The sequence below is a fragment of the Esox lucius genome, chromosome 1 (genome assembly GCF_011004845.1).
Source record: "Esox lucius isolate fEsoLuc1 chromosome 1, fEsoLuc1.pri, whole genome shotgun sequence".
NCBI lineage: Eukaryota > Metazoa > Chordata > Actinopteri > Esociformes > Esocidae > Esox > Esox lucius.
In genome coordinates, this window is record NC_047569.1 from 14,608,485 (window position 1) to 14,633,581 (window position 25,097).

Sequence of the window (25,097 nt, forward strand, 5' to 3'; positions counted from 1 at the left end):
TTTTTTTGTTTGATTTAGAACCCGTTCCAAAGATGGTGACAGTGCTGAATACAATTGATAGGAAGAGCCAGGGTGAAAAAACACCCTGTCTGTTTTCCCCCGATTTCTCTAAAACTACAAATCTTTGCTTGGATATAAGGTCATATTAATATACTGGCCTCCATGATGAATGCAATGAACTAAATATCACCCATAATTTACCTGTTGGTTAGTGGCCTGTTTCTCAGCCTCGCCTGTTATTCTATCACTTTCCTGCCATGATCATCATAGCGTAAACCAAAACGTAATTTATAGAACACACTTTTAGGACCCATGGCTTTATCTAGATGATTCAAAACATCTTAGATAAAAAAAACCTTAGCTACTAACACTCCATTCTTGACTGGTGGTGGCTCGTCCATTACTTAACTAGCTACTTTGCAGACCCTATGGTGAAGACTAAGACGGAGATTGGGCAAATAATTTTAGGCGTTCTTCCTTTCAAATAATTTACTATCACTTTTTCACTCAGCCATAGGAACTACTCAGTGTTATCTAGCAAGCAAGCTACTGTAACATGTTAGACAAAACCTGAAATTAAAGATAGCTATAGCTAACTAAGTCTTAACAACTTCTTTTAGACAGAAGAAAGCTTATACTCTATCACGTTCGTCTATTCTATAGCTATGAAAATGTACTGACGTTAATACACGTTGTAGTAGCCAACTTATTGTGAAAACAAAACGTATAGCTACAGTAATCCATTTAGCCAGCCAAAACACATTGCTTGTCATGAAATAAATGAATCAGAATTTCGGATTCGGGCAGGGACGTGACAAGTTCTAACGCGTCATTTTTTCTAAATAAAAGTATTAGACCTTATCTAATTTTGGGGGATGGGCGAGATCAGTTATCTAGTAGTGACACTGAACGTGAAACGTTACACACCATTAGCATCAGCAGCCTTATGGTGCCCCAGGATGAGAGAAGGAAAGATGAGATAAGGACAGAGTGTGTGCGTAATGTGGTGAATACATAGTTTATGTAATTGCATTATAGTTACCGTTGGAGCACTATTACTACTAGCTAGCTTACTTTGGACGATGATAGTCACGTTCGCAAATTAAAATAGCAACTTTTTGTCACTCAGTTACTTTTACCTTAAATTCATTAGGGAATGTTGGCAAGACTATTTAGGTGTTTGAGGAATAACCTAACATATAACATAATTTTGAGAAATAAAATGTTTATCTCAATTGTGCTTGTCTTATGTGTATTATAGCAAACAGCATGCTAGAAGTGCTCACTGAATGTTTTGTGCATGAATGCTAGGTTTAATTACTCTTGCTTTTTGTGTTTAGTCTATAATGAAGCTTCGGTGCTGTTATTGTATAGTTTAACCATCTGCAGCTTTTTTATTAATATAATGTAACACCCAGTGATCACATATACTCCTCTCTTCAGATTCACTTTTGAAACCCCTGCAAATCCTGGGCCACCTGCCTACACCTTCTCTACCTCAGCACAGCCCAGTGATGCAGCATCAAGTGCTCCTGTCCCTCTACCTCAGCACAGCCAATTAAAAACAGTTTAAAGTTTCTGAAACAAAAATATAGGAGAAGGTGTCAGCATGATTATTTCAATAGTCTTAGTCACTGTATGAACACAATGATTGGTGGTGTAACTGCCTGCGATGCAAGGGGTACCAGCTAAAATCTTGCCTAGGGCACCAAATTGGTCAGGGCCAGCCCTGGGGACAATTTAACCTGTTCCTAATATTGAGGGGGACATGTCCCCCTGGCTCCTATGCCCTTCATTTCAAATCGTTTTCCAATACCTTTTATAATATAATTACCATGTTTATGCATTTGTATGGTGGACATCTTATAAATGGCTCCTTTTATTTAAACCGTTACAAATTTTATTTTGTTTTCATTGGGTGTCACCCCCCATATTTTAAGTCGATACAGTTTTAGCTGAAATGTGACGTCAAAATAACATGAGATCGTCAAACAATGGTCAGTTAATCCACCTTCAATATACCATTAGAGCACGGCGGGAAAACGAACAAGGCACTGAAATTTCCACCAGACTGGGAGCATAGCTTGGATCACATTTTCACCTTTATAACTCAAGACATTCAAGACAAACCTAAACACAGAATTCTACACTGAATTTTACACTGAATGCACTGTTCCAAAACCAAATGACATCGGATCTTCAGATTGATCTCTAAGTGACACAGGTCAAACTGCATGGGGCTCACTGATCCAAAGCTTTGCCCTGTGCTCTAAACTACTCAGCAATTGGTCAGGAAGCTTTGCCCTGTGCTCTAAACTACACAGCAATTGGTCAGGAAGCTTTGCCCTGTGCTCTAAACTACACAGCAATTGGTCAGGAAGCTTTGCCCTGTGCTCTAAACTACAAAGCAATTGGTCAGGAAGCTTTGCCATGTGCTCTAAACTACACAGCAATTGATCAGGAAGCTTTGCCCTGTGCTCTAAACTACACATTAATTGGTCAGGAAGCTTTTCCCTGTGCTCTAAACTACACAACAATTGGTCAGGAATCCTTGAGGTCCTTTCCAACATTCTGGGGACCCTGCTTGACCCAGATCCACTATTAATTTTCCTGGGAATATCAGAGGCCAAGGGGGGGAAAGGCAGAAGTATGGAGAAGGACTTCCTTATTGGGGAGAAGCAGCAGATGTCCAGTTGATAATGGGTAGGCTTCCTTGGGCGGGTGCGAGCAATGGGACACTTTTTCTGCATCCCTTTTATCTTATTTTGTTTATCAACATTCTCTTTATAAGTGTTGTACTGACAAGCTGTTTTGTGAAAAAACAGTTACTTAAGATCAGCATTATACTGAGATACACTACAGCCAGTAATAGATAATAATCAGACCTTGTCACACCCCAAATGGATGACTCATTCGTAATAAGCAAAAAGATGTAATATCCCACAGATATCCAACTTAAGTCTATAGACTATAGCGTGATCAGCACTATAAACAATTCCTCACATACCTCACACACACCAACGCACACACAGTTGTACTGTGTTCTGAGCAGTAATAACAGTCATATTGCCAACATATTAAGCTGAGCAACAGCAGGTCTACAGAAAAAAGGCTAAGATCAACAGACAGAGGCCATGGAGTCCATAGACATGAGGAATTAATAAAAGAGCTTTTTAACAAAACGCCTCAGGTTTCCTCCAACGATGGAGACATCTGGAGAATGGACTGCCCTACCCTGCCTGCTGAACAGCTCCATGCCTGCCTGTCAGCCATTACACATACATTGCCTACATACATTCCAAAAGTTCTTTAAAGTGCATTACATTATCCCATACTTGAGGCGCAACACACACTCACACATGATCACACATGCACAAAGCATATATTCACAAATTCACATTCAGTAGGGTGTGAATCACACCACTGATGAAACTGAACAAAAATGTTGGAAATAAACAATAAAAGTTTAAATGTTTAATCAGACAGTTCTGAGGACTCCTGGGAGGATAAGGCCTATGAACAGAATATATTCAAGCCAGGTATATTTAAGATGCTTTAAAGGTTGAATGAACATAACACCCCACAGAGAATAAGATGCGTATATATTATAAGCATCTTATAACTGATACATTCTGATGTCCCTTGGGAAACTTGGACCTATGAGCAGAGTAGAATTGAAATTAACTTGTTTGTATTCAGGATGCTTTCAATTTTGATTTGGTTTAAAGTACTAAAAAAGAAATGAAACAGCTGAGGCAATTGCTTTCAATACCCTTTTTATTTAGAATTTTATGCTGCCAGCAACATTATCTAGCATGACTGGTTTGGCGGTGGGTCAGTGATGGTCTGGAAAGGCATATCCTGGGATGGTCGCACAGACCTCCATGTTCTAGCCATGTTCACAAACTTTGTAATGAGTTCTAAACCCACAAATTGTCAGCTAGACCTGATTCCAACAAAATACTTAAGGAGCTATTTCCTGTGCTAGGTCTGCCAAGGTTGAACATAATAAATTGCTCCCTTTCCTCCGGATGTGTACCAAACTCACTAAAAATAGCGGTAATTAAGCCTCTAATCTGGATCCTGACATTAAACAATTATCGAACCTCCCATTTCTCTCCAAAATCTTAGTAAAATGTATTTACCAACAACTGAATGCCTTCCTGAAGACAAATAACATTTATGAAATGCTCCAGTCCGGTTTCAGACCCAATCATAGTACTGAGACTGCACTCGTAAAGGTAACAAATTACCTTCTAATGGCCTCAGACAAAGGTTCCGCATCCATTTGGTTGTTTCTTGATCTTAGTGCTGCTTTTGACACTATTGATCACTCCCTTCTCTTAGAGAGACTGGAAACCCATATTGGGCTACGTGGACATGTTCTAGCCTGGTTTAAATCTTATTTATCTGAAAGATATCAGTTTGTTAGTGTGGATGGCATATCCTCTGACAAGTCAAAGGTATGCTTTGGTGTTCCTCAAGGCTTGGTTCTGGGCCCATTATTGTTCTCACTATATATGCTCCCTCTGGGCGATGTAATCCGAAATCACAATGTAAACTTTCACTGTTACGCCGATGATACACAGTTATATATTTCAATGAAGCATGGAGAAGCCCCTAAATTAGCTACTTTGGAAGCATGCGTTTCAGATAATAGGAAGTGGATGACAGAGAATTTCTTGCACTTAAACTCAAGGAAAACAGAAATGCTCGTTTTAGGACCCAAGAAACAAAGAGCGTTGTTAGCAGATCTCACTGTGAACCTCGACGGCTGCATGGTCGTATCCCAAAAAACTGTAAAAAACCTTGGTGTTACCCTTGACCCTGACCTATCCTTTGATGAACATATAAAATATGTTGCTTATTTTCATCTTTGAAACATTGCAAAAATTACTATCTTACTATCTTACTATCAAAATTAATCCATGCTTTCGTTACTTCTAAACTAGATTACTGCAATGCTCTATTTGCGGTTACCCTGACAAATCAATAAATAATTAGTGTTTCACATGGCTGCTAGAATCCTAACTAGAACAAAAAAATGTGAACACATTTTACTCCTGCACTAGCCTCTTTACACTGGCTGCCTGTTAGGTTTAGAGCTGATTTTAAGATTTTATTGTTAACCTATAAATCAAAACATGGACTTGCTCCTACTTACCTTGCTGAAATGATCCAGCCATACATACCTACACATAACCTACGATCGCAAGATGCAGGCCTTTTAATTGTACCTAGAATCTCAAAACAAACAGGCGGAGGCAGGGCCTTCTCTCATAGAGCTCCACTACTGTGGAATGATTTGCCAATTAAGGTTAGAAATGCAAACTCAGTGCAAACTTTCAAGTGTCTACAAAATACTCATCTCTAAGGTGACCAGAAAGGTTTGATACTGTCCACCCTTGCTGTCTTTCCAGGTGGGCTCTCCTCACCACTGGGATGCCTTCCCTCCAATGCCTCTCGGGGGCGGAGTCACTAGCTTGTTGTTGTCTCTCTGTTGTGCATTTGTACAATTGGGCTGTACTCTGCTGGCAATATTCTGTCCTCATTCAGGGTGGTTACGGTTGGTGGGTGTCCCTTTGGTTGATGCTTGGAAATGTGGGTGGATTGATTTCCTGCCTGTTGGGCCCTGTCTGGGGCCTCGCCCAGATAGGGCCACAGTGTCACCGGACGTCCCCCTTCTTCCAAAATGTTGGCATTCTCATGGAGTTTTTCCAACTGAAATTCAACACTACTGTTGTTTGCTCCTTGGGGTTTAAGGCCAGGTGTTTTGTAAAAGCACTTTGTGACATCTGCTGATGTAAAAAGGGCTTTATAAATACATTGTAATAATTCATTGATGGTACCATGGCCTCAATTCTTCTCCCCGCAACATACAGACAACGACTATCACAGGAAGAACCAATTTTTCGGGCAGTTCAACGCTGGAATGAAGAATCCATTACCACTTTCTGGACTTCTTTGAAACAATAAATTGGCAGATGTTCTGTGTTGCAGCTGATGGGGACATTGATGAATACACAGACTCTGTCTCAGCAGATGATGTCGTCCCGAGGGTCAATGTGAGGACTTTCCCCAACCTAAAACCCTGGGTTAATTGTAATGTCCGTGCTAATGTCCGAGATGTCCGTGCTAATGTTGTAATGTCCGAGACGCATGTGGTGTGGGCCACTGGTGAAACCACCCGTTCCAATTCAAGATATCTCTAACGTCGTTCTGACTAGTCAAAATGACAGTTGGAGACTAGTTCAGTTTTGACTAGTCAGTTTTAAACTACTATTGCCATTCATGTCTATGAGGTTTTTCATTACAGATGTCTTTAAATCAGTTGCAGATATCCAAAATGTCTATTGTTAATATCTTCAACTGAATTATGACTAGTTGTAATTAGAGTTACGGATAACTATAATTTAATTGTGACTAGTCACGATTCCAGTTCAAGATATCTTAAATCTTTTTGCCAGAAATACAGAAGATTTTACTTTCTTTCAAAAGTCGATTATAAAAAATGAGAAACGTCATGCAAAACAATTCCAAAAATAGTCATAATGACGTTTTAGATACATGCAACTATTATTTTGACTAGTCAAAACTTCAATTTCCATTTGGGATGTGTAACGAGTCGAGTGTCGTTTTCAGCGAGGTCATCACTGATATCTGTAATTCACTTTTGACTATAGTCAAAACGGAATTACAGATATCTTTAACTGTAGTTTTGACTAGTCAGAATGATGTTACAGATATCTTGAATCAAAATTCTGACTAGTCACAATGCAATAACGACTAGTCAAAATTACGGTGTTGATATCTTTCATGTTAATTCTGGATAGTCAAGTATAGCGAATAAATGTTAAAACAGCTTGCCATAGGGGCGATGCGTGGGATCCGTGAGAGGAGAGGCGAAGACAACTTTATGCAAATCAACCGCGCCTATCGCCGGGGACTGACCAATCATAGGATTCGGGTAGGTAGTTGTGAAATTCTCTCCGTACAATTAAAAGACCAGATAACTTTAGTTCCACAATTACAGTTCCATTGTCTCCTTTTGCGGTCCCTTTTTTTTTTTTAATTGATGAAATAATTTTAAAACTTTCAGAAGCAGTGATGGGATTCCCTGAGTTATAAGATTGCATGCTATTTTCCTACAGAAACGCAAAGAAAATAATTGGAGCGTGGAGACAGGTGGCCGAGATAGTTGGTGCTTCTTGGGTCAATATTAGATAGCTAGCTACATTAGCTGACTGGTGTCTACCTAATTCTAGCAGGCTGGTTTGCTAACTAGCATTGCATTGTGTCAGAATTACACCAGTGAGGCATATTAATTGAATAGAGAAATATAAAATATAAAGATTTATTAAAATACGTTTCTATTTAAATTGTAACCATTGTAATGAGCTGACCTTTATTTATACAAACTTGGTAAGCTCAAACCTTGATACATGCCCCCATGCGAAGCACTCTGGGCGATGCTAGCGAACAGTGTGAATGTACCGTAAGCAACGGATCAGTCAGGATCGCACTAGACTAACAGTAATGAAAGAAATACTGCTGCACACTAAATATACATTACAAAATGTTATAATCTTGCGTTATCAGCAACCATTTATTATAGTTAAGATGTCTGATATCATCTACTAGCTAAATAAATGCAATCGTCAATATTTTGTGGTAAACTTAACTAGCCAGCTAGCTAGCTAGCAAAGGGGCATTGAACAATGTTGATGTATCTTGCTATGGAAAATTCAACTGTTTATTTAATCTTTGGAGAAAGTTAAGGTTTATCTACAGTCATTCTAAATTAGACATCTCTATAATATCAACAAAATGTGATGTGTGGTCATATGTGATGAACAGTTCTAATTAAAATGTTATTAGTATATTAAATTGGAACTCTGTTTATAACCTCAGTATATACAGTGTTTGGCGACCAACACCATTCTTTCTGGAAAGCTTGCTGAGGACCAGGACAACTGCACTCAGTCCCTAGCCACGGCTGACATGAGGAGAGCTTTTAAAAGTGTGAACCGTCGGAAGTCACCGGGGCCAGATGGCATTCCGGGCCGTGTCCTCGGGGGGGGGGGGGGGGGGGGGGTGGGGTGCCTACCAACTAGCGGAGATATTTACCTCTATATTCAACCTGTCCCTGAATCCGTCTGCAGTCCTCAACCGCTTCAAGCAGACCACCATTGTTCCCATAACGAAGAAACCTTCCATCACCTGCCTGAATGACTACCACCCTGTAGCACCTATCATCATGAAGTGCTTCAAGTGGCTGGTCAGAACCCACAACTGCTCCACCCTTCCTGACACCTTGGACCCCTTTCGATTCGCATCCCTGGGAATTAACAACTTCCTTTGCAATTGGATCCTGGACGTCCTGGTGAGCAGACCACGGGTGGTGAGAATGGGCAACCTCACCTCCTCTGCACTGACCCTGGGCATCGGAACCCCCCAGGGCTGCATACTCAGTCCCCTCCTGTACTCCCTATTCATGCATGACTGCATAGCCACACACAGCTCCAATATCATCATTAAGTTCACGGACGACACCACCATCCTGGTCTCATCATCTCCAACAATGATGAGACCACTTACAGAAAGCATGTGGGGGACTTGGCTACATGGTACCAGGACAACAACCTCTCTTGGTATCTCCTTGGTGTGTTCATCAAAGATGACCTCACCTGGTCCAGGCAAGCAGACTCGGCAGTAAAAACTGCCCAAAAGTGACTATCCTTCCTGAGGAGATTCAAGAAGTTGGGCATATCTGCAAAAACTCTCACCAACTTTTACAAGCTCTCACCAACTTTTTTTCTCTCAGGCTGCATTACTGCCTTGTACGGCAGCTGCTCTGCTGCTGATCGCAAGGCCCTCCAGAGGGTCGTGAGTTCTGCGGGGCAGGCCATTGGCTGCCATCTCCCCTCTATCACACACGATGCCTTAGGAAAGCACAGAAAATAATAAATAGGCTACAGCCACCCGGGCTATGGTCTTTTCACACTGCTGCAATCTGGTAGACGCTACCGGCACATCAGGGCACGCAATTCCAGACTCACAAACAGTTTTTCCCCCAGGCCATAAGGCTTCTAAACCAGCAACATTGATCTATGATCATATTGATCACATGAACATTTAAAATGCTCTGATGACTTTCTATGAATATTCAATGTAGATTAGCATATTTTAATGTACAATTCATAGGCATACTACACTTACATTTATAATATATAATATTTCTATCCATATTTTCCATATATTCCATTCTACTTTTTGGAATAGCTGCTATTATACATTATTTTGTATATTTTTGCTTTATATCTTTCTTCATGCTTACTGCATAGATGTTGTGTTCCATGTCACAAGAATTTCATTGTTCAGAATGACTATGTTATTCGGTGCATTTGATGAATAAAATAATTTGACTTTGACTGCAATATTGCTTAAACAACACATTTTTAAGACTGGGAAAAATCTATGAAAGGTTTTTGGCCGGGTCTAGTTGCCCTTTAATTAATTTGTAGCAACAGATTTTATGGGTGTAGGCTTTGTTTTCATTCAAAACCTGACCATCAAAATTCCTGGTGATAAAACTGACCACAAGAGGCCATTGAATCACGAAACGGCAAAGTCACATGGATCACACGTTTAGAGCTCATAGTAATGCAGTTTGTAGGACAGGATCTCCAGACTCTCATGAATCAAATGTCATGCAGTCCATCCAGTACCAGGGCCAAATCACATTGACCGAAGCCTGGACAGGTGAGAACCCTGCTGAAAACTGGGCCTCTATTTCTGAGACAGGATATCTGACTTTTGGCATGCTGACTAACTACACTGCACACAAACAGGCATTAGTCGACTTTTTCAGAAGGTTGCAGGAAATACAAATAATTATTTTCATGAATTTTGATAAACTTAATTGACCTACTTTATCCTACCACTGTTGTAGTACCATTTCAGGTCATCTGTGCACAGATGAACTTGAAGACACTGAACCTTGTTGATGTGTAGGGGGAGCATAGGGGATGTGTAGGGGAGCATAGGGGATATGTAGGGGAGCATAGGGGATGTGTACGGGAGCGTAGGGGATGCGTAGGGGATGTGTAGGGGAGCGTAGGGATGGGTAGGGGAGCGTAGGGGGAGCGATTTATTTACCTGCCGGTAGTCAACCACGGCTCTAACCTTATCCCTGTAGACTAGGCATCAGCATTGAAAAGCAAACATGCCCTGGCTGGCCAGCGAGGGTACTAGAATTGTTAGACCAAACAATTTGATGAAAAAGGGCGGAAACAAAGTACAATATTATAATATTAGTATTCCTTTGGCCTACAGTGCATACAGTGATTGTATTGAATAGGCTATAATAAAAGTAATAAGTAAAGAAAGGGTAACTGGCATGTACCTCTTTAGAATATCCTCCATCCTGGTAATTATGCACTACACGTCATCTACAGTGGTTAATTATAATACCCTTCATACATGTAAAGCTCAAAACCAATGCTTTACTTGTGAGGATCAAGTTCTGATATATATTTTTTAATTGTGGTAATTTATTCCTGTCTTTTTTAGGGGCACTCAATGCAGAGTATGTGTTTGATTCCCTGGCCCTGGTCCAAATGTAGAACTTCTCAGTCTGAATAGTATTTCTGATTTTCTTAAGTTACCACCATATGGGCTGAAATATGTGCCACCAGAAACTGAATTTGAATTATTTATATTTGAATTTGAATTGCTAAACTTGAATAATTGCATTGAAAAACTGAATTTGAATCACATAATTTGAAATTGTTTTGTTTAATTTGAATAATTGCATTGAAAAACTGAATCTGAATTTTATAATTTGAAATTGAATTTATTCGTTTGGATCCGAAGTCCAATAAAATGTGATCCTCACTGAAAATTAAACTCTCTATATATCTTCACATTCACTTCTCACAATTCAGATTCAGTTCTCAAATTCAATTTCAAGTTACTGAGACAGACATCCGGGTAGTTGGAGGATGAAGGAAGAGCAATCGAGCGCAGATCGATAGATAGCGTTCATTGGCGCATAGGACTCCTCTTGGGCCAATCAGCACATACGTTTTGGAGCATAGTACATGAAACAAGGAAGAAGCTCTTGCTTTGCCAGTGGCCGGCCTTGACCCAGAACGCCCAGACTGGTGTGACCACCATGGATTCGGCTGGGACAAATACGGTAATTACAATTTAACTTATCTACGATCTTTTGTTTAACTGTGGTTAATGATATATCTGTTTTGTAGAAACAGGGGAAATTAAATCTTTCTCTCGACGTTGCAAACACAGTAGCTAATATCCCGGGTTTTTATGGTAGCCTACTAGCTCTGGTAACAACATCTTTGCCTGGTGTTTATTATTTCTAAACGTTTGCCTCTTCTTTCGGTGAAAATGTTGTTGCAAACGTAACTAGTGCTAGCCGCCGCCAAGTAGACTGGTCATGTCTTCAGCGTGATTGTTTAACTACTCCTTGTGATTGTCATTGACACAGTCAGGGTACTGCTTACTGAGAGGGAGGGAGAGTATTAAGCGTGACTGTGTCGCTGTATTTGGCAGGTGCTAGCATAACGTAAGGCCATAAACTTCAGGGCAATTACACCATAGCACTAGCCCTATTCATTTTACTTGAATGCATAGCTAATTCCGGTTGACTTGAACACAAAAATAGCACATTTACTCTTCGAAAGAAAGCTGACTGTTCTCCGTATTCGCAGGGAAAATATAAAGGGATGGTTTTTAAAACTAGCAATCCAGTAGTGCTTTCATTATTTTGTTGTGAGCATTATCTAGCTAGCGCTACAATAAATATGGGCTAGTAGCTAGAAAACCGTGCTTGCCACTATATAATAACATCATGCTTTGTCAACTTAGTGTAAAAACAGTCATGTTTATATTAAATGTAATAGTGCATATGGTATTGTGGTCTATATAGTGCCTGTTGTATTAATATTTTGTTTTATATTGATATAGCTAGCCATTTACTTGAATTACTTTTTGCAATACATTTTTTTTGGAATATGGAAAACATCCCACTTTGTAATTTTTTATTTGGTAATATTTAAGTTTCCATGTAGATTTCATTATCATTGTGAGTACTTATGTACCTGTGCTGGTAAAGGTAAACCAAATATTTAACGTGATTGTTTGCTTTCTGTCTCTGAAAAGGTGAACATCCAGAGGCGGGTGACACAGTAGACTATCCAGGTCACCTGTCCCCCAGGATGTTTCTGCAGTGGCTCACAGGACAGGGCCACCTTCCTGTCTTACCAGAAGAAAACTTCAGTCTTTGTGCAGTTCAACCACACCTGTGACATCCTGTATGGTTTACATACAGTTTGCTACCCAACAGTCGCTGCATGTTGTAATACAATCCACCTACCTGTTAAGCATATGCAAACTTCTACTGAGTTCAAACAAGTTGACAGAGGCCTTCCATCTAGGGCAGGCATTTCATCAGGTTTAAGTGAAATGTTTCAGTTTCAAATATGCATATACAGGGGCTGGTCATAAAATTAGAATATCATCAAAAAGTTGATTTATTTCAGTAATTCCATTCAAAATGTGGAACTTGTATAATGTATACATTCATTCCACACAGACTTATATTTCAAGTGTTTATTCATTCAAAAAGTGAACCTTGTGTAATGTATACATTCATTCCACACAGACTGATATATTTCATATATTTGTTTTAATTTTGATGATTTATAACCGACAACTAATGAAAATCACAAATTCAGTATCTCAGAAAATTTGAATATTGTGAAAAGGTTCAATATTGAAGACACCTGGTGCCACACTCTAATCAGCTAATTAACTCAAAACACCTGCAAAGACCTTTAAATGGTCTCTCTTTGTAGTCTACAGAACTAGACTATCATGGGGAAGACTGCTGACTTGACAGCTGTCCAAAAGATGACCATTGACACCTTGCACAAGGCACAAGGAGGGCAAGACACAAAAGTTAATTGCTAAAGAGGCTGGCTGTTCACAGAGCTGTGTCCAAGCACATTAATAGAGGCAAAGGGAAGGAAAAGATGTGGTAGAAAAAAGTGTACAAGCAATAGGGATAATCGCACCCTGGAGAGGATTGTGAAACAAAACCCATTCAAAAATGTGGGGGAGATTCACAAAGAGTGGACTGCAGCTGGAGTCAGTGCTTCAAGAACCACCACGCAAACATATGCAAGACATGGGTTTCTGCTGTCGCATTCCCTGCGTCAAGCCACTCTTGAACAAGACACAGCGTCAGAAGCGTCTTGCCTGGGAGAGGACTGGACTGCTGCTGAGTAGTCCAAAGTTATGTTCTCTGATTAAAGTAAATTTTGCATTTCCTTTGGAAATCAAGGTCCCAGAGTCTGGAAGAAGAGAGGAGAGACACAGAATCCACGTTGCTTGAAGTCCAGTGTAAAATTTCCACAGTCAGTGATGGTTTGGGGTGCTATGTCATCTGCTGGTGTTGGTCCACTGTGTTTTCTGAGGTCCAAGGTCAACGCAGCCTTCTACCAGGAGGTTTTAGAGCACTTCATGCTTTCTGCTGCTGACCAACTTTATGGAGATGTAGATTTCATTTTCCAACAGGACTTGGCACCTACACACAGTGCCAAAGCTACCAGTACCTGGTTTAAGGACTATGGTATCCCTGTTCTTAATTGGCCAGCAAACTCGCCTGACCTTAACCCTATAGAAAATCTGTTGGGTATTGTGAAGAGGAAGATGTGATACGCCAGACCCAACAATGCAGAAGAGCTGAAGGCCACTATCAGAGCAACCTGGGCTCTCATAACACCTGAGCAGTGCCACAGACGGATCAACTCCAAGCCATGCCGCATTGCTGCAGTAATTCGGGCAAAAGGAGCCCCAACTAAGTATTGAGTGCTGTACATGCTCATACTTTTCATGTTCATACTCTTCTAAAAATCCTTTTTTGTATTGGTCTTAATATTCTAATTTTCTGAGATACTGAATTTGTGATTTTCATTAGTTGTCGGTTATAATCATCAAAATTAAAAGAAATATGAAACATATCAGTCTGTGTGGAATGAATGTATACATTATACAAGGTTCACTTTTTGAATGGAATTACTGGGATTAAAAAAACTTTATGATATTCAAATTTTATGACCAGCACCTGTACATTCAGACTCAAATAGTAATAGATAAGATATTTGTGCAGTCTTTTATTTCATTTTTTGTCAAATCCAGTTTGTATATGTTAACCCAATTCACTGTTCATGAGTATTTAAAATGACCCAGTGTGCATGGCTAATTGATTTGATATTTTAGATCATAAATCATTGTTAGCCACATTGAATGTTACACCACAAAAAGCATTTCCACATGTGCATCGCACCATTACAATGTTTGTCAGAGAAGATGTCCTTCAATATGTTCTTTCCCACTTCCCTGTGGTTGTGTCAGCAAGACAGAAGTCCGATTTTAAACATTTGGTAGACTATAAGGTGCCTGGATACATGGGGTCCTAGACTGGACTTAAGCAATCATGAATTATTAAAAGCCTTTAGTCCTCTGATTGGCACAGGCATGACTGTCAATGATGGTGAAGTAGGTACAAGGCATGTGCGAGTGTGGTCAAATAAATATATTTTCCAAAACTATTTGAATGAGAAAGGGGATCAATGGCAAGGCGTAGAGTTCTCGGTCTTCAATGGACATTCCATTTCTGGCACGGTAACACCTGTGTTGGCAGAGTTATGAGAGAGCCCTGAGCTCTCCCAATCAATATCCTCAATTAGGATTCCCTAAAACCAACAGAAGATAGTATTAATGAATTGTTAACATACATCATCTAGTAATGCAACCCATTTCATCAGCTGTAGCTATTCTTTTCGGATATGACTGACATACTATGTATTAGATGACATCATTTCATACATTAATAGTAGGATATTATTATTAATATTTATTGTGGGACTAATTATATTCCAAATAGGAGATGTGAGCTACAGAGAGGTAGCTGGTAACATAATCTAGAAGTGGTTGAAAGTAGTAGGTTTTCATTGCAAGGAAATGTAATTGCTTAATCATAAACAGATTCAATTATCACTGATTGCTATGGATTTCATGTCAAGTTGATATCAAATGTGATGGAGGCCATGGATGAGGGACCACCAAAATTAAGGAATAGTAGCAAACCAATTATATTTGTTATGTGACTACAAGCCAACTAGTTATGAATGTAACAATATTGCCAGATAGGTTTCCTATACCATGTTAACAGTAAAAACTAATTTGTAACTGGTTGGATCATGCCCATAATCACTATAACGTTAAGTTTCACCTTGCTCAACTTTGTGCAGATCACAGCATAAGTTGGTCAAAAATGTATCTCCAAAAGAACAGCTGGGTTGTTTTAAGTCACAGGTGGGACTGGCAAGTTAGCTAGCACGATGCCTTCTATTTCTAGATCTTCTTACTAAGTTAACCGGTACTTATCTGAGCTAACGACATGATCACTGTCACTAGATAAAAAGAAATCATTGACTTTCACTCGGTGCTATTCACTGACAGTAAAACAAATTTTGAAACATTTTTTATTGTACGCACTGCTGTTTGTAGACTAGCTCCAGCGCTCCTTGCTGCGTTGCTAAAATAATAGCTGAAACAATGCTATCGTGCTAGTCATAAATATAGAACAATGGTGCTAGCTAGTCGTCTAATGTAATTGTAAACATGATTTGTGTATGCTCGCGGACTTAACGAAACGTTTCTACAAAACAGCTATGACAATTAAACAAAAGATCGTTAGATCGTAGATATGTTAAATTGTAATTACCGTATTTGTCCCAGCCGAATCCATGGTGGTCACACCAGTCTGGGCGTTCTGGGTCAAGGCCGGCCACTGGCAAAGCAAGAGCTTCTTCCTTGTTTCATGTACTATGCTCCAAAACGTATGTGCTGATTGGCCCAAGAGGAGTCCTATGCGCCAATGAACGCTATCTATCGATCTGCGCTCGATTGCTCTTCCTTCATCCTCCAACTACCCGGATGTCTGTCTCAGTAACTTGAAATTGAATTTGAGAACTGAATCTGAATTGTGAGAAGTGAATGTGAAGATATATAGAGAGTTTAATTTTCAGTGAGGATCACATTTTATTGGACTTCGGATCCAAACGAATAAATTCAATTTCAAATTATAAAATTCAGATTCAGTTTTTCAATGCAATTATTCAAATTAAACAAAACAATTTCAAATTATGTGATTCAAATTCAGTTTTTCAATGCAATTATTCAAGTTTAGCAATTCAAATTCAAATATAAATAATTCAAATTCAGTTTCTGGTGGCACATATTTCAGCCCATACTCTCCCCCACCACAATAACTAATGCTTGTGTAAAAAAAACATGACATTTACTGATTACATGTATCCTGTGGAAACATCATAAAATATATGATTTCTTCTTCTCCCTCACACAAATACAGCCTTGTCTGTCAAGAGCAATGGTGTTAACCTGTGACCTGCATTTCAGGGTGTTCCTGCACGTGGCTTGTACCCTTTGAGCATCCATCAGTTGTGAGTACAGAAAGGGAAGTTGCTAATTAGATACAGCCATATTACCAAGGAAGATGTGAGAAACCAGCCACCGTTGCCCGAGTTATCAGAAGGGTGGGAAAACAGCTTGGCCTGCAAGGTTACACATAATGTATGGCTCTGCTGGTGTACTAGCTAGCTACTTCCCTCCTCGTAAAGAGCTGGGTGAAGAGCTGCCAAGCGGACAGGAGCAAAGGACACTGTCTAGATACAAACTCCCAAAGAACATTTACATTTGACATTTTGGACATTTAGCAGATGAACTCGGAATTAGTACATAACTAGATGAGACGTCAACATATCACACTCATAATCAGGCATTTTCCCTCAAGGTATTATTCAGTAAGTGCCTGTTGGAAAAGTGCATTTATTTCATGTATTTATTACGTATGTATAGTAGAGAAAGGAGATCAAATAGAGACACAGTTGGCTTCTGATTCTGGCAAAATATTCAATAATTCAATCACAGTAAATAATTTAACTGAAAATGTTCCAAAGCATTTATCAGAGACATTGGAACATGAAGGTTGGGCAAATGGAGTATGGAAACAAATTGGAGTAAAATAAATACTGCTGGGTTACTTTAAATCCAACTGTATTCATACCGCATTTTTGCTGGACCGCGTAAGCAGAGCCAACCTAGAAGAGCAAATGTCTCTTACTGAGTGAGTGGGTGAGTGACTGACTGAATTACTGTCGATCCCTTGTTAAAGGGTGTAGTGGTTAGAGACATGGACCACAGAACAACAGGTCCTACTTTCAACTGTCACAGTCTAAACAAATAATGCCTTAGTATGTTCAAAAAAACCTAAAACTTTGCAGGCTACAACCTTCAGTAGCTATGTTCTATGAAGCCTAACATAAAACAATTATGATGGATTTTCGAATTATGCATTAGGATTTGTTCAGCATTGACAAAAACTTCGCTGGCTACATTCTTCAGTAGCTATGTTCTATGAATACCAAAATAAAACAATTATGATGGATTTTCGAATTGTGCATTAGGATTTGTTCAGCATTGACAAAAACCTCGCTGGCTAATGGTGTCTAGGAAATTATTCAAACTGTGCGTGATGTTAATGCGTGACAAAATGATCTAATGTCAAGACACTATACCGACACATGTAACTGGTGTAATGGCTAAAGACATGGCCCCTAATGTGGGCGACTCTGGTTCAAATCCTGTGCAGCCAACAGCTTTCAATTGCGGGCCGTCTGAACTAGCCCTACCTGGTTCCTTTTCTGGTTTAAGAGGCCAAATGGTGGATTTTAAATAAAGATATATGTTTTGACATTTTATTTTGAAATAAATGGTCAGTTCTGACCTGCTTAACAGATCTACTTAGCACAGTGACATCCATTAAATTGTAAATAAAACAATGGAGTAGCCAATCTTGCTTCCTCTTTCATCTCATTCTCTTTGTTGATGCTACATTTAAAAAGCCAGAATATGTCAATATGGCGAAAACAGGTGCTCAAGCATTAGATTCATTTGTATGAATTTAAATTATATTGAGATTTAATTGAGATAAACCACAATGATTTAAACAATGATATACAAATACAAAGATATTATCATTGAAATAAAACTGTTCCACAAAAAATGTAGATATAAAAAAAATGACAGGCATGCAGATTGGGAAAAGAGAACAGAAATGAAAACTGGTAAGGGGCTGATCGTTATTTAAAACATGGGGTATCCGGAGGGTAAAGCCGAAATATGAAAATGGTTGACCCTCCCCCAAGCAAAATATATTTTCACATCACCCTCCACGAGCCTTCGCAGTGGGGGGGAAACATAAGCCTACCCATTCAGAATGCAGATTAAAAAGTAGATTGAGCGCATTAGGTCTCAGAAACAAACTATCCTGCTCAGCAATACGCATGCAAAGGTAGCCCATACTACAACTGTACAAACAATTGACAAATTAAACTGGAAATATTAAAATGTATATAGCCTAGATTAGCTATATAATTAAAACACAGAACGTAAGGTTGTTTTTACTTTTCCAAAAGTCTATAATAATATGGATATTGTAACACAATTACGGCACTTGCTGATACACAAACTAATGCACAATGTTGCACTGGATGCCCTGCTTGCAGCTAACGGAGAGTGCGATAACTTCTAGTATTATTTGTTGTTGCGTTTCTTTTTTCAAATCACTGTTGCAAGCCCAGCCTGAATACAAAATCAGAATTTAAGGCGATCGGGATCACAATGTCTTTAGCTGCAGTTTTGCTGGCCTTCATACTACTAGCCTTTCCTCCAGATCACTCAACGCCTTTTAGCATTATTAGAATTTAGGCCTTGCTCGCTGAACCAGTTCTGAGCCTGATTTGCCCGTGAAGAGCAAGGCTGTGGCAACCTTCCTATAGTACTAATTTACAATAACGTACAAGTTCTACACAAAGTTGTGAGCAAAACAACTCATAGGCATACTGATAGTCTAACCATCCACATGGACTGTTCTCTACATTCATACTGATAGTCTAATCATCCACATGGACTGTTCTCTACATTCATACTGATAGTCTAACCATCCACATGGACCGTTCTCTACATTCATACTGATAGTCTAACATCCATATGGACTGTTCTCTACATTCATACTGATAGTCTAACATCCATATGGACTGTTCTCTACAATAAGTAACTGTAAGTAATTCTGTCATTCGGCAACACCATAACGGTTGTTGTTTGTTTGTTTAGCATTTTAAAGCATTTTTCCACTATATATTGTGCTATATCCATGATCTGGATACACCAAGCATAAAGAGAGACTGATCAAATAGCCAGTAGAAAGGTGAAATGTCTGACAGATAGGCTACTGGAATGTAATCAATTATAAAATTAAATGACCCTCTTTTGGACTTAAGAAATAATACTGTAACCCCTCCCCACGGCTGAAATAAAAAAAGCATGACCCTCACCCATTTCCCTCCGTGTCTCATCGTGTTGAATTCTGAACTCCAGCAAAAGAAAAAAATGGAACAACGAACAAAAGTGCTCTCTACGATTCTAGAACAGTATTTTGAAAAACACAAAGACTTACTTAGCTTTTTTTTTTTTATCCCCATTCCCACAATAATTAAACCTAACAAGCTTCGTCCCCCAAATCGTTCTTCTTCCAGTGTCTGGCCTGCCAGCTGAAAATCATGTGGGTGCCTGTGTGTATACTGCCCATCCCCTTGAAAGCATTAGCACAACTCCAGCCTTCTGACGGTAAGTGTGAACATTTGTATGAGAAAAGAACAGATACTTTTGAACAACTAGCTAGCCAAGCATAGTATTGCTATCATTATAACATTTTTACCACCAACATTAATTAACTACCAAAAGGTAAGACATGTTTTGTATTCTGAAAGCGCTGTGATCATGTGAGCTTTTCAGGTAACATACAGTGGGGAGAACAAGTATTTGATAAACTGCCGATTTGGCAGGATTTCCTACTTATAAAGCATGTATAAAGCACTAATTAAAATCCTGCAGTGCACGCAAGGTCCCCCTGTTCGAGCCAGTGCATTTTCAGGCCCGTCTGAAGTTTTGCAATGACCATCTGGATGATCCAGAGGAGGAATGGGAGAAGGTCATGTGGTGATGAGACAAAAATACAGCTTTTTGGTCTAAACTCCACTCGCCGTGTTTGGAGGAAGAAGAAGGATGAGTACAACCCCAAGAACACCATCCCAACTGTGAAGCATTTTTTGGGGATGCTTTTCTGCAAAGGGGACAGGACGACTGCACCGTATTGAGGGGAGGATGGATGGGGCCATGTATCGCAAGATCTTGCCCAACAACCTCCTTCCCTCAGGAAGAGCATTGATGATGGGTCGTGGCTGGGTCTTCCAGCATGACAACGACCCGAAACACACAACCAGGGCAAATAAGGAGTGGCTCCATAAGAAGCATTTCAAGGTCCTGGAGTGGCCAAGCCAGTCTCCAGACCTGAACCCAATAGAAAATCTTTGGAGGGAGCTGAAAGTCCGTATTGCCCAGCGACAGCCCTGAAACCTGAAGAATCTGGAGAAGGTGTGTATGAAGGAGTGGGCCAAAATCCCTGCTGCAGTGTGTGCAAACCTGGTCAAGAACTACAGGAAACGTATGATCTCTGTAATTGCAAACAAAGGTTTCTGTACCAAATATTAAGTTCTGCTTTTCTGATGTATCAAATACTTATGTCATGCAATAAAATTCTGAATAATTACTTAAAAATCATACAATGTGATTTTCTGGATTTTAGATTCCGTCACTCACAGTTGAAGAGTACCTATGATAAAAATAACAGACTTCTATATGCTTTGTAAGTAGGAAAACCTACAAAATCGGCAGTGTATCAAATACTTGTTCTCCCCATTACGTGTATGTGTTTTCAATACCACTAATCCAGACAGGTCTTTGATATAAGTCTTGACGTTCAAAGACCATTCAGTTCCTCCACTGCAGCTGCTACCGTGTATTTAGTATAGAATTCTGTAATCCAGTTATGTAGTAGATACTGCTAACAGACCTGGCCCAACATCAAGGTCGGTCAACCTTGTCTAACTCTCTGGTTGAGGTAATATTTTGGATGCAGAACAAGTTCTTCCAACTCAATAGCAGAAGACATGTTGATAAGCGCCCTACAGCTGATCACTCCCAAAGCATCTGCTCTCCCACAGGTGGCCATACCATTTGACCGTGGTGTGAATTTCAGTCTTGCTCTCGTTTTAATGCCTGTATTTGTAACGTCTGTAAAACATAATTCTTTCACCTGGAGAATATCTATTGCATAATTACCTCTCTGACCTATACTCTAATGCGAAAAATCTTCTCCATGCTTTGATTATCGGGATGCGATACTTGAACGCAAACTCAAATAGTAATTTACAGGTCACACAAAATAAATAATTCAAAATTATTGACACCCTTTGGTTTTGGAACATAGACTCAGTCTCCGACCAAAAAACTGCCCAAACGGGTCCCAATCATTTTGACCCATACCTTTCTGAGAAAAATTATGTTTCTTGTTAAAAAATATATCTTTCTCTGAGAATATAATATAATTATAATTAACTAGAATACAAAATAGCACCGGATTCACCACACTACTTACAATATTTAAATTCCCATACATTCACCAACCACAAACAGATTTTTTTAATCACACAATCCTGTCTCTCCCCCGTCTCACCCTTTAACTCATACCAGATTGGTGTCTGGCCTTTTGAAAACTCTTACATTCTCTGGTAACCGAGAACTAAGGCCAGTCCTATGAATGATTGCAGGCTTAAAGGCTTTAGGAGGTCACTTTCATGTAATTTATAAATTCTTCCAATTCAAACCTGGCTGATCATATCCACATTTGACCAGTTATTTAGAAGGTTGAATCTCACTGTGGGTGTTTATTCTCATCGTGATGCACAGCCCTACAGAATGCCGTAGGTATTTTGAGAGGACTTCCTCCACTAACATTGGCACCCTTGGTAATTTTGAGCAAAACGGGCTGTGAAAAAAAACTATTTACAAATATTTATTTAATTAAAGTAAACAAAGACCAATAAATATAAATAAATAAATTATTCTAATAAAAAAAAAAATTCTCAAATATACGTATGCTACAATTATTGGCACCTCTTCATGTAATACTAGGTTCAACCCTCCTTTACCAAGAAAACAACTCTGAGTCTGCTCCTCTAATGCATAATGAAGTTGGAGAACACATGGCAAGGGATACGAGAACATTCCTCCTTACAGAATCTCTCCAGATACTTCAGATTCTAAGGTCCATGCTTGTGGACTCTCCTCTTCAGCTCATCCCACTGGTTTTCTATGGGATTTAAGTCAGGGGAGTGAGATGGCCATGACAAAGCCTTGATTCTGTGGTCAGTGAACCATTTTTGTGTTGATTTTGATGTATGCAAGAAAGTCACCAAAACGTATCATTGTCCTGCTGGAACATCAAACCATGGCCCAGTTTAAGCTTCCGGACAGAGGCAGATTTTGTTTAGACATCTGCTGATACTTGATGGAGTACATTATACCATGTACCTTAACAAGTTGTCAAGGGCATTTGGAAGTAAAACAGTCTGACAACATTAAAATATCAACTTTGATAGTAGTGGAGATAAGGAACTTTTCAAAGCTCTATTTTGGTCTTGTCTGACCGTAGAAAGTATCTGACCAGAGTAAGTGCTGGTGTTTGTTGTTTGATGACGGCAATGGCCCTTTAATGGCAACCCTCCCAAACCACTTGTGACATCTGATCAGTTTTGGTGACTTTCTGAACCCAAGACTTAACTAACTTTTGCATTTCTCCATCTGTGGTCTTTTGAGATTCTTTGGCCACTCAAACCATCCTCCTCACTGTGCCTGGGGTCAATATAGACACATATCCTCTTCCAGCCCGATTGTTAACATCTTCAGTGGCATTAAGCATCATAATTATTGCACTGATTTTCAAGCAATCATTGCCATGATTTTGAGATCTTTTCTTATAGCAATTTTCTGATTTGTGTAGCTCAACAAGCGTTTGTCATATATCATTACTGTATTCTTGGTTGTTTCCCATAGTGATGGATGACTATGGGAATTTGGCCCACGTGTCACCTTATATTTATTCTCCAGTGAAACAGGAATTCATGGCCTACCACTTAAGTGTTCACTCAGTGGTAATTACTCAGGTATAGTGAAAATGTTGTTTCACAGCCCGTTTTGCTCATATTTACCAGGGGTTAAAAGTTTAGATAAGGGCACTGTATCTGTAATGGTTCACACTAGCTGTTGTTATATGTAAAAGAATATCAAAAACTTAGTGGTTGATTCTATGCCTTTGGGCGTAGAAAGGTCAGGCAGACCTGTTAAGTGTAGTGCTGATATCGTTTGTAAGTCCGTACCATTCACTGACTGGATATGCGTCATCGCAAAGGCTCTATGTCTATTATTTCCGAGGTTCGGTGTTTTCAAAGTGTGATCGGTGTAGTTTAGGCTTTAAATAATTTCTCTAAGTTTGTCTGCTAATTATTTCTGTGGGTCTCTAACACGCCGATCTACGCTTACGGCATTTAAATAGTAAAGTTAAATAATGTATGGTCTTTGTGGATCTATTCTGCATTCAGACTATTGCTTTCCGTTTTAACTTGTCAGCTTATTTCTTTTCGAATGGTAGCCTAATTAAATAACTTGGCAGAGCAGTTGAAAATCAGAAAACCATTGAAAACACGCCTTTCTGACCTGCCATTTGCGTGGATGTCTACATTGCCATTAAATTATTTTCTCTAAAATGTGCCTACAGTTTGTGTTGAGTTTCTATGTTGAATGGGAGCAATCAAGCTATTTCAAGGAAATAATTTGCGTCTGACTCTTATTTTCCGAAAGTAGGGTACGTATGTGCAAGTGGGCTGTAGCAAAGACGACTTAAAATCAAACAAACATTTCATGGTATGGCACTTCACTCTTACATTTGGTTCGCTGCAAGCGCATGAATAACGGAATCCTCTGTGTTGCCTATTATGGACAAGCATTCATGTGAGCAATAGCATCACGAACCTACCGCTTCCAAAGTAACTATCGCTAAAGTAATGTAACAGAATGCAACATTTCAGAATAAGTCATTATTAATTAACTTACGATCCGCATGGTAGAGATGAGGTCAGTGAAAACAGCGTGCGTTCCTTGATCGATTTCCTCGCCGAGGGTGGCATCTCGCGTCTGTGCCAGGAGGTAACCATGAATCCCGGTCCCGCATGAAACTCTGACCCAAGTCACTCTCCTAAGACTCCGTCAAACAGACCCAGACAGAATCTCTGGTCCCCTCTCAGAGTAGGGTTCCCCCCGCTCTCAGCTCGGAACTCCTCCCGCTGACGACTATTGGCTCGATGCATAGACCAAATTTGAGGGACTCGGAGTGGGATGGATGGAGAGAGGAGGTAGGGGACGAGGCTGGAGGAGGTTACAGCGTATGAAATCGAGAACAAAGGCAGGGATTCTTTGTCACTATAGCCAGTATATTCAGCACAAGGATGAATCAGATCGCCTTGACGTTACATGCCACCTTGGCAACAGTGATAAGATACCAGATCAAGTTGAATTATAGCCTACAAGTGATTGTTGTGAGTGGATTTATTAGATGTGTGTGACCATTTTATAGCCCAATAATACTTCACTTTAACAGGCGTATAACCATAAAACAGTATGAAAGTGGATAATAATATAGCTGCAACATCCTTGATTATTTTTACAGCTGAAAGTTGGAAATTGAAGTGGCATCAAATATAGACCGTTCCAAAATGCACTTAACAATTGCAAAAGCTTTCCACACCTGCTGAGACAATCTTCAAAAAATAACTACTTTCACAGGTTGTGGCAAAAAAAAATCAGAGGGTGTGAATTTACCAACATTGACAGGTCTAGTCACCATTCAGTGTTGAGCACATTCAGCACTGAAGGTCACCTCAAAAAAATCCCAGTCCTATGACACATGCCTTGCACAACCTTTTGGTGTTACATTGACATTGCAGTTAGAAAAGGAGATTTAAGTAAAA

The 25,097-nt window shown here is 39.5% G+C and overlaps 1 protein-coding gene across 2 annotated transcripts in view; it reads right to left on the minus strand.

Annotated features, from left to right (window-relative positions):
- gal3st2 (galactose-3-O-sulfotransferase 2) overlaps window positions 1-24,514 on the minus strand; it is a 35,130-nt gene extending 10,616 nt beyond the window's left edge. Inside the window, exon 1 of one of the 2 annotated variants that reach the window (XM_020056543.2) lies at window positions 24,184-24,514. In XM_020056543.2, coding sequence (XP_019912102.2) covers window positions 24,184-24,284 — 101 coding nt within the window. In that variant the 5' untranslated portion in view covers window positions 24,285-24,514. The remainder of the gene's footprint in view (window positions 1-24,183) is intronic. The other variant, XM_013134482.3, reaches the window with a different exon arrangement.
- Between the last annotated feature and the right edge of the window lie 583 nt (window positions 24,515-25,097).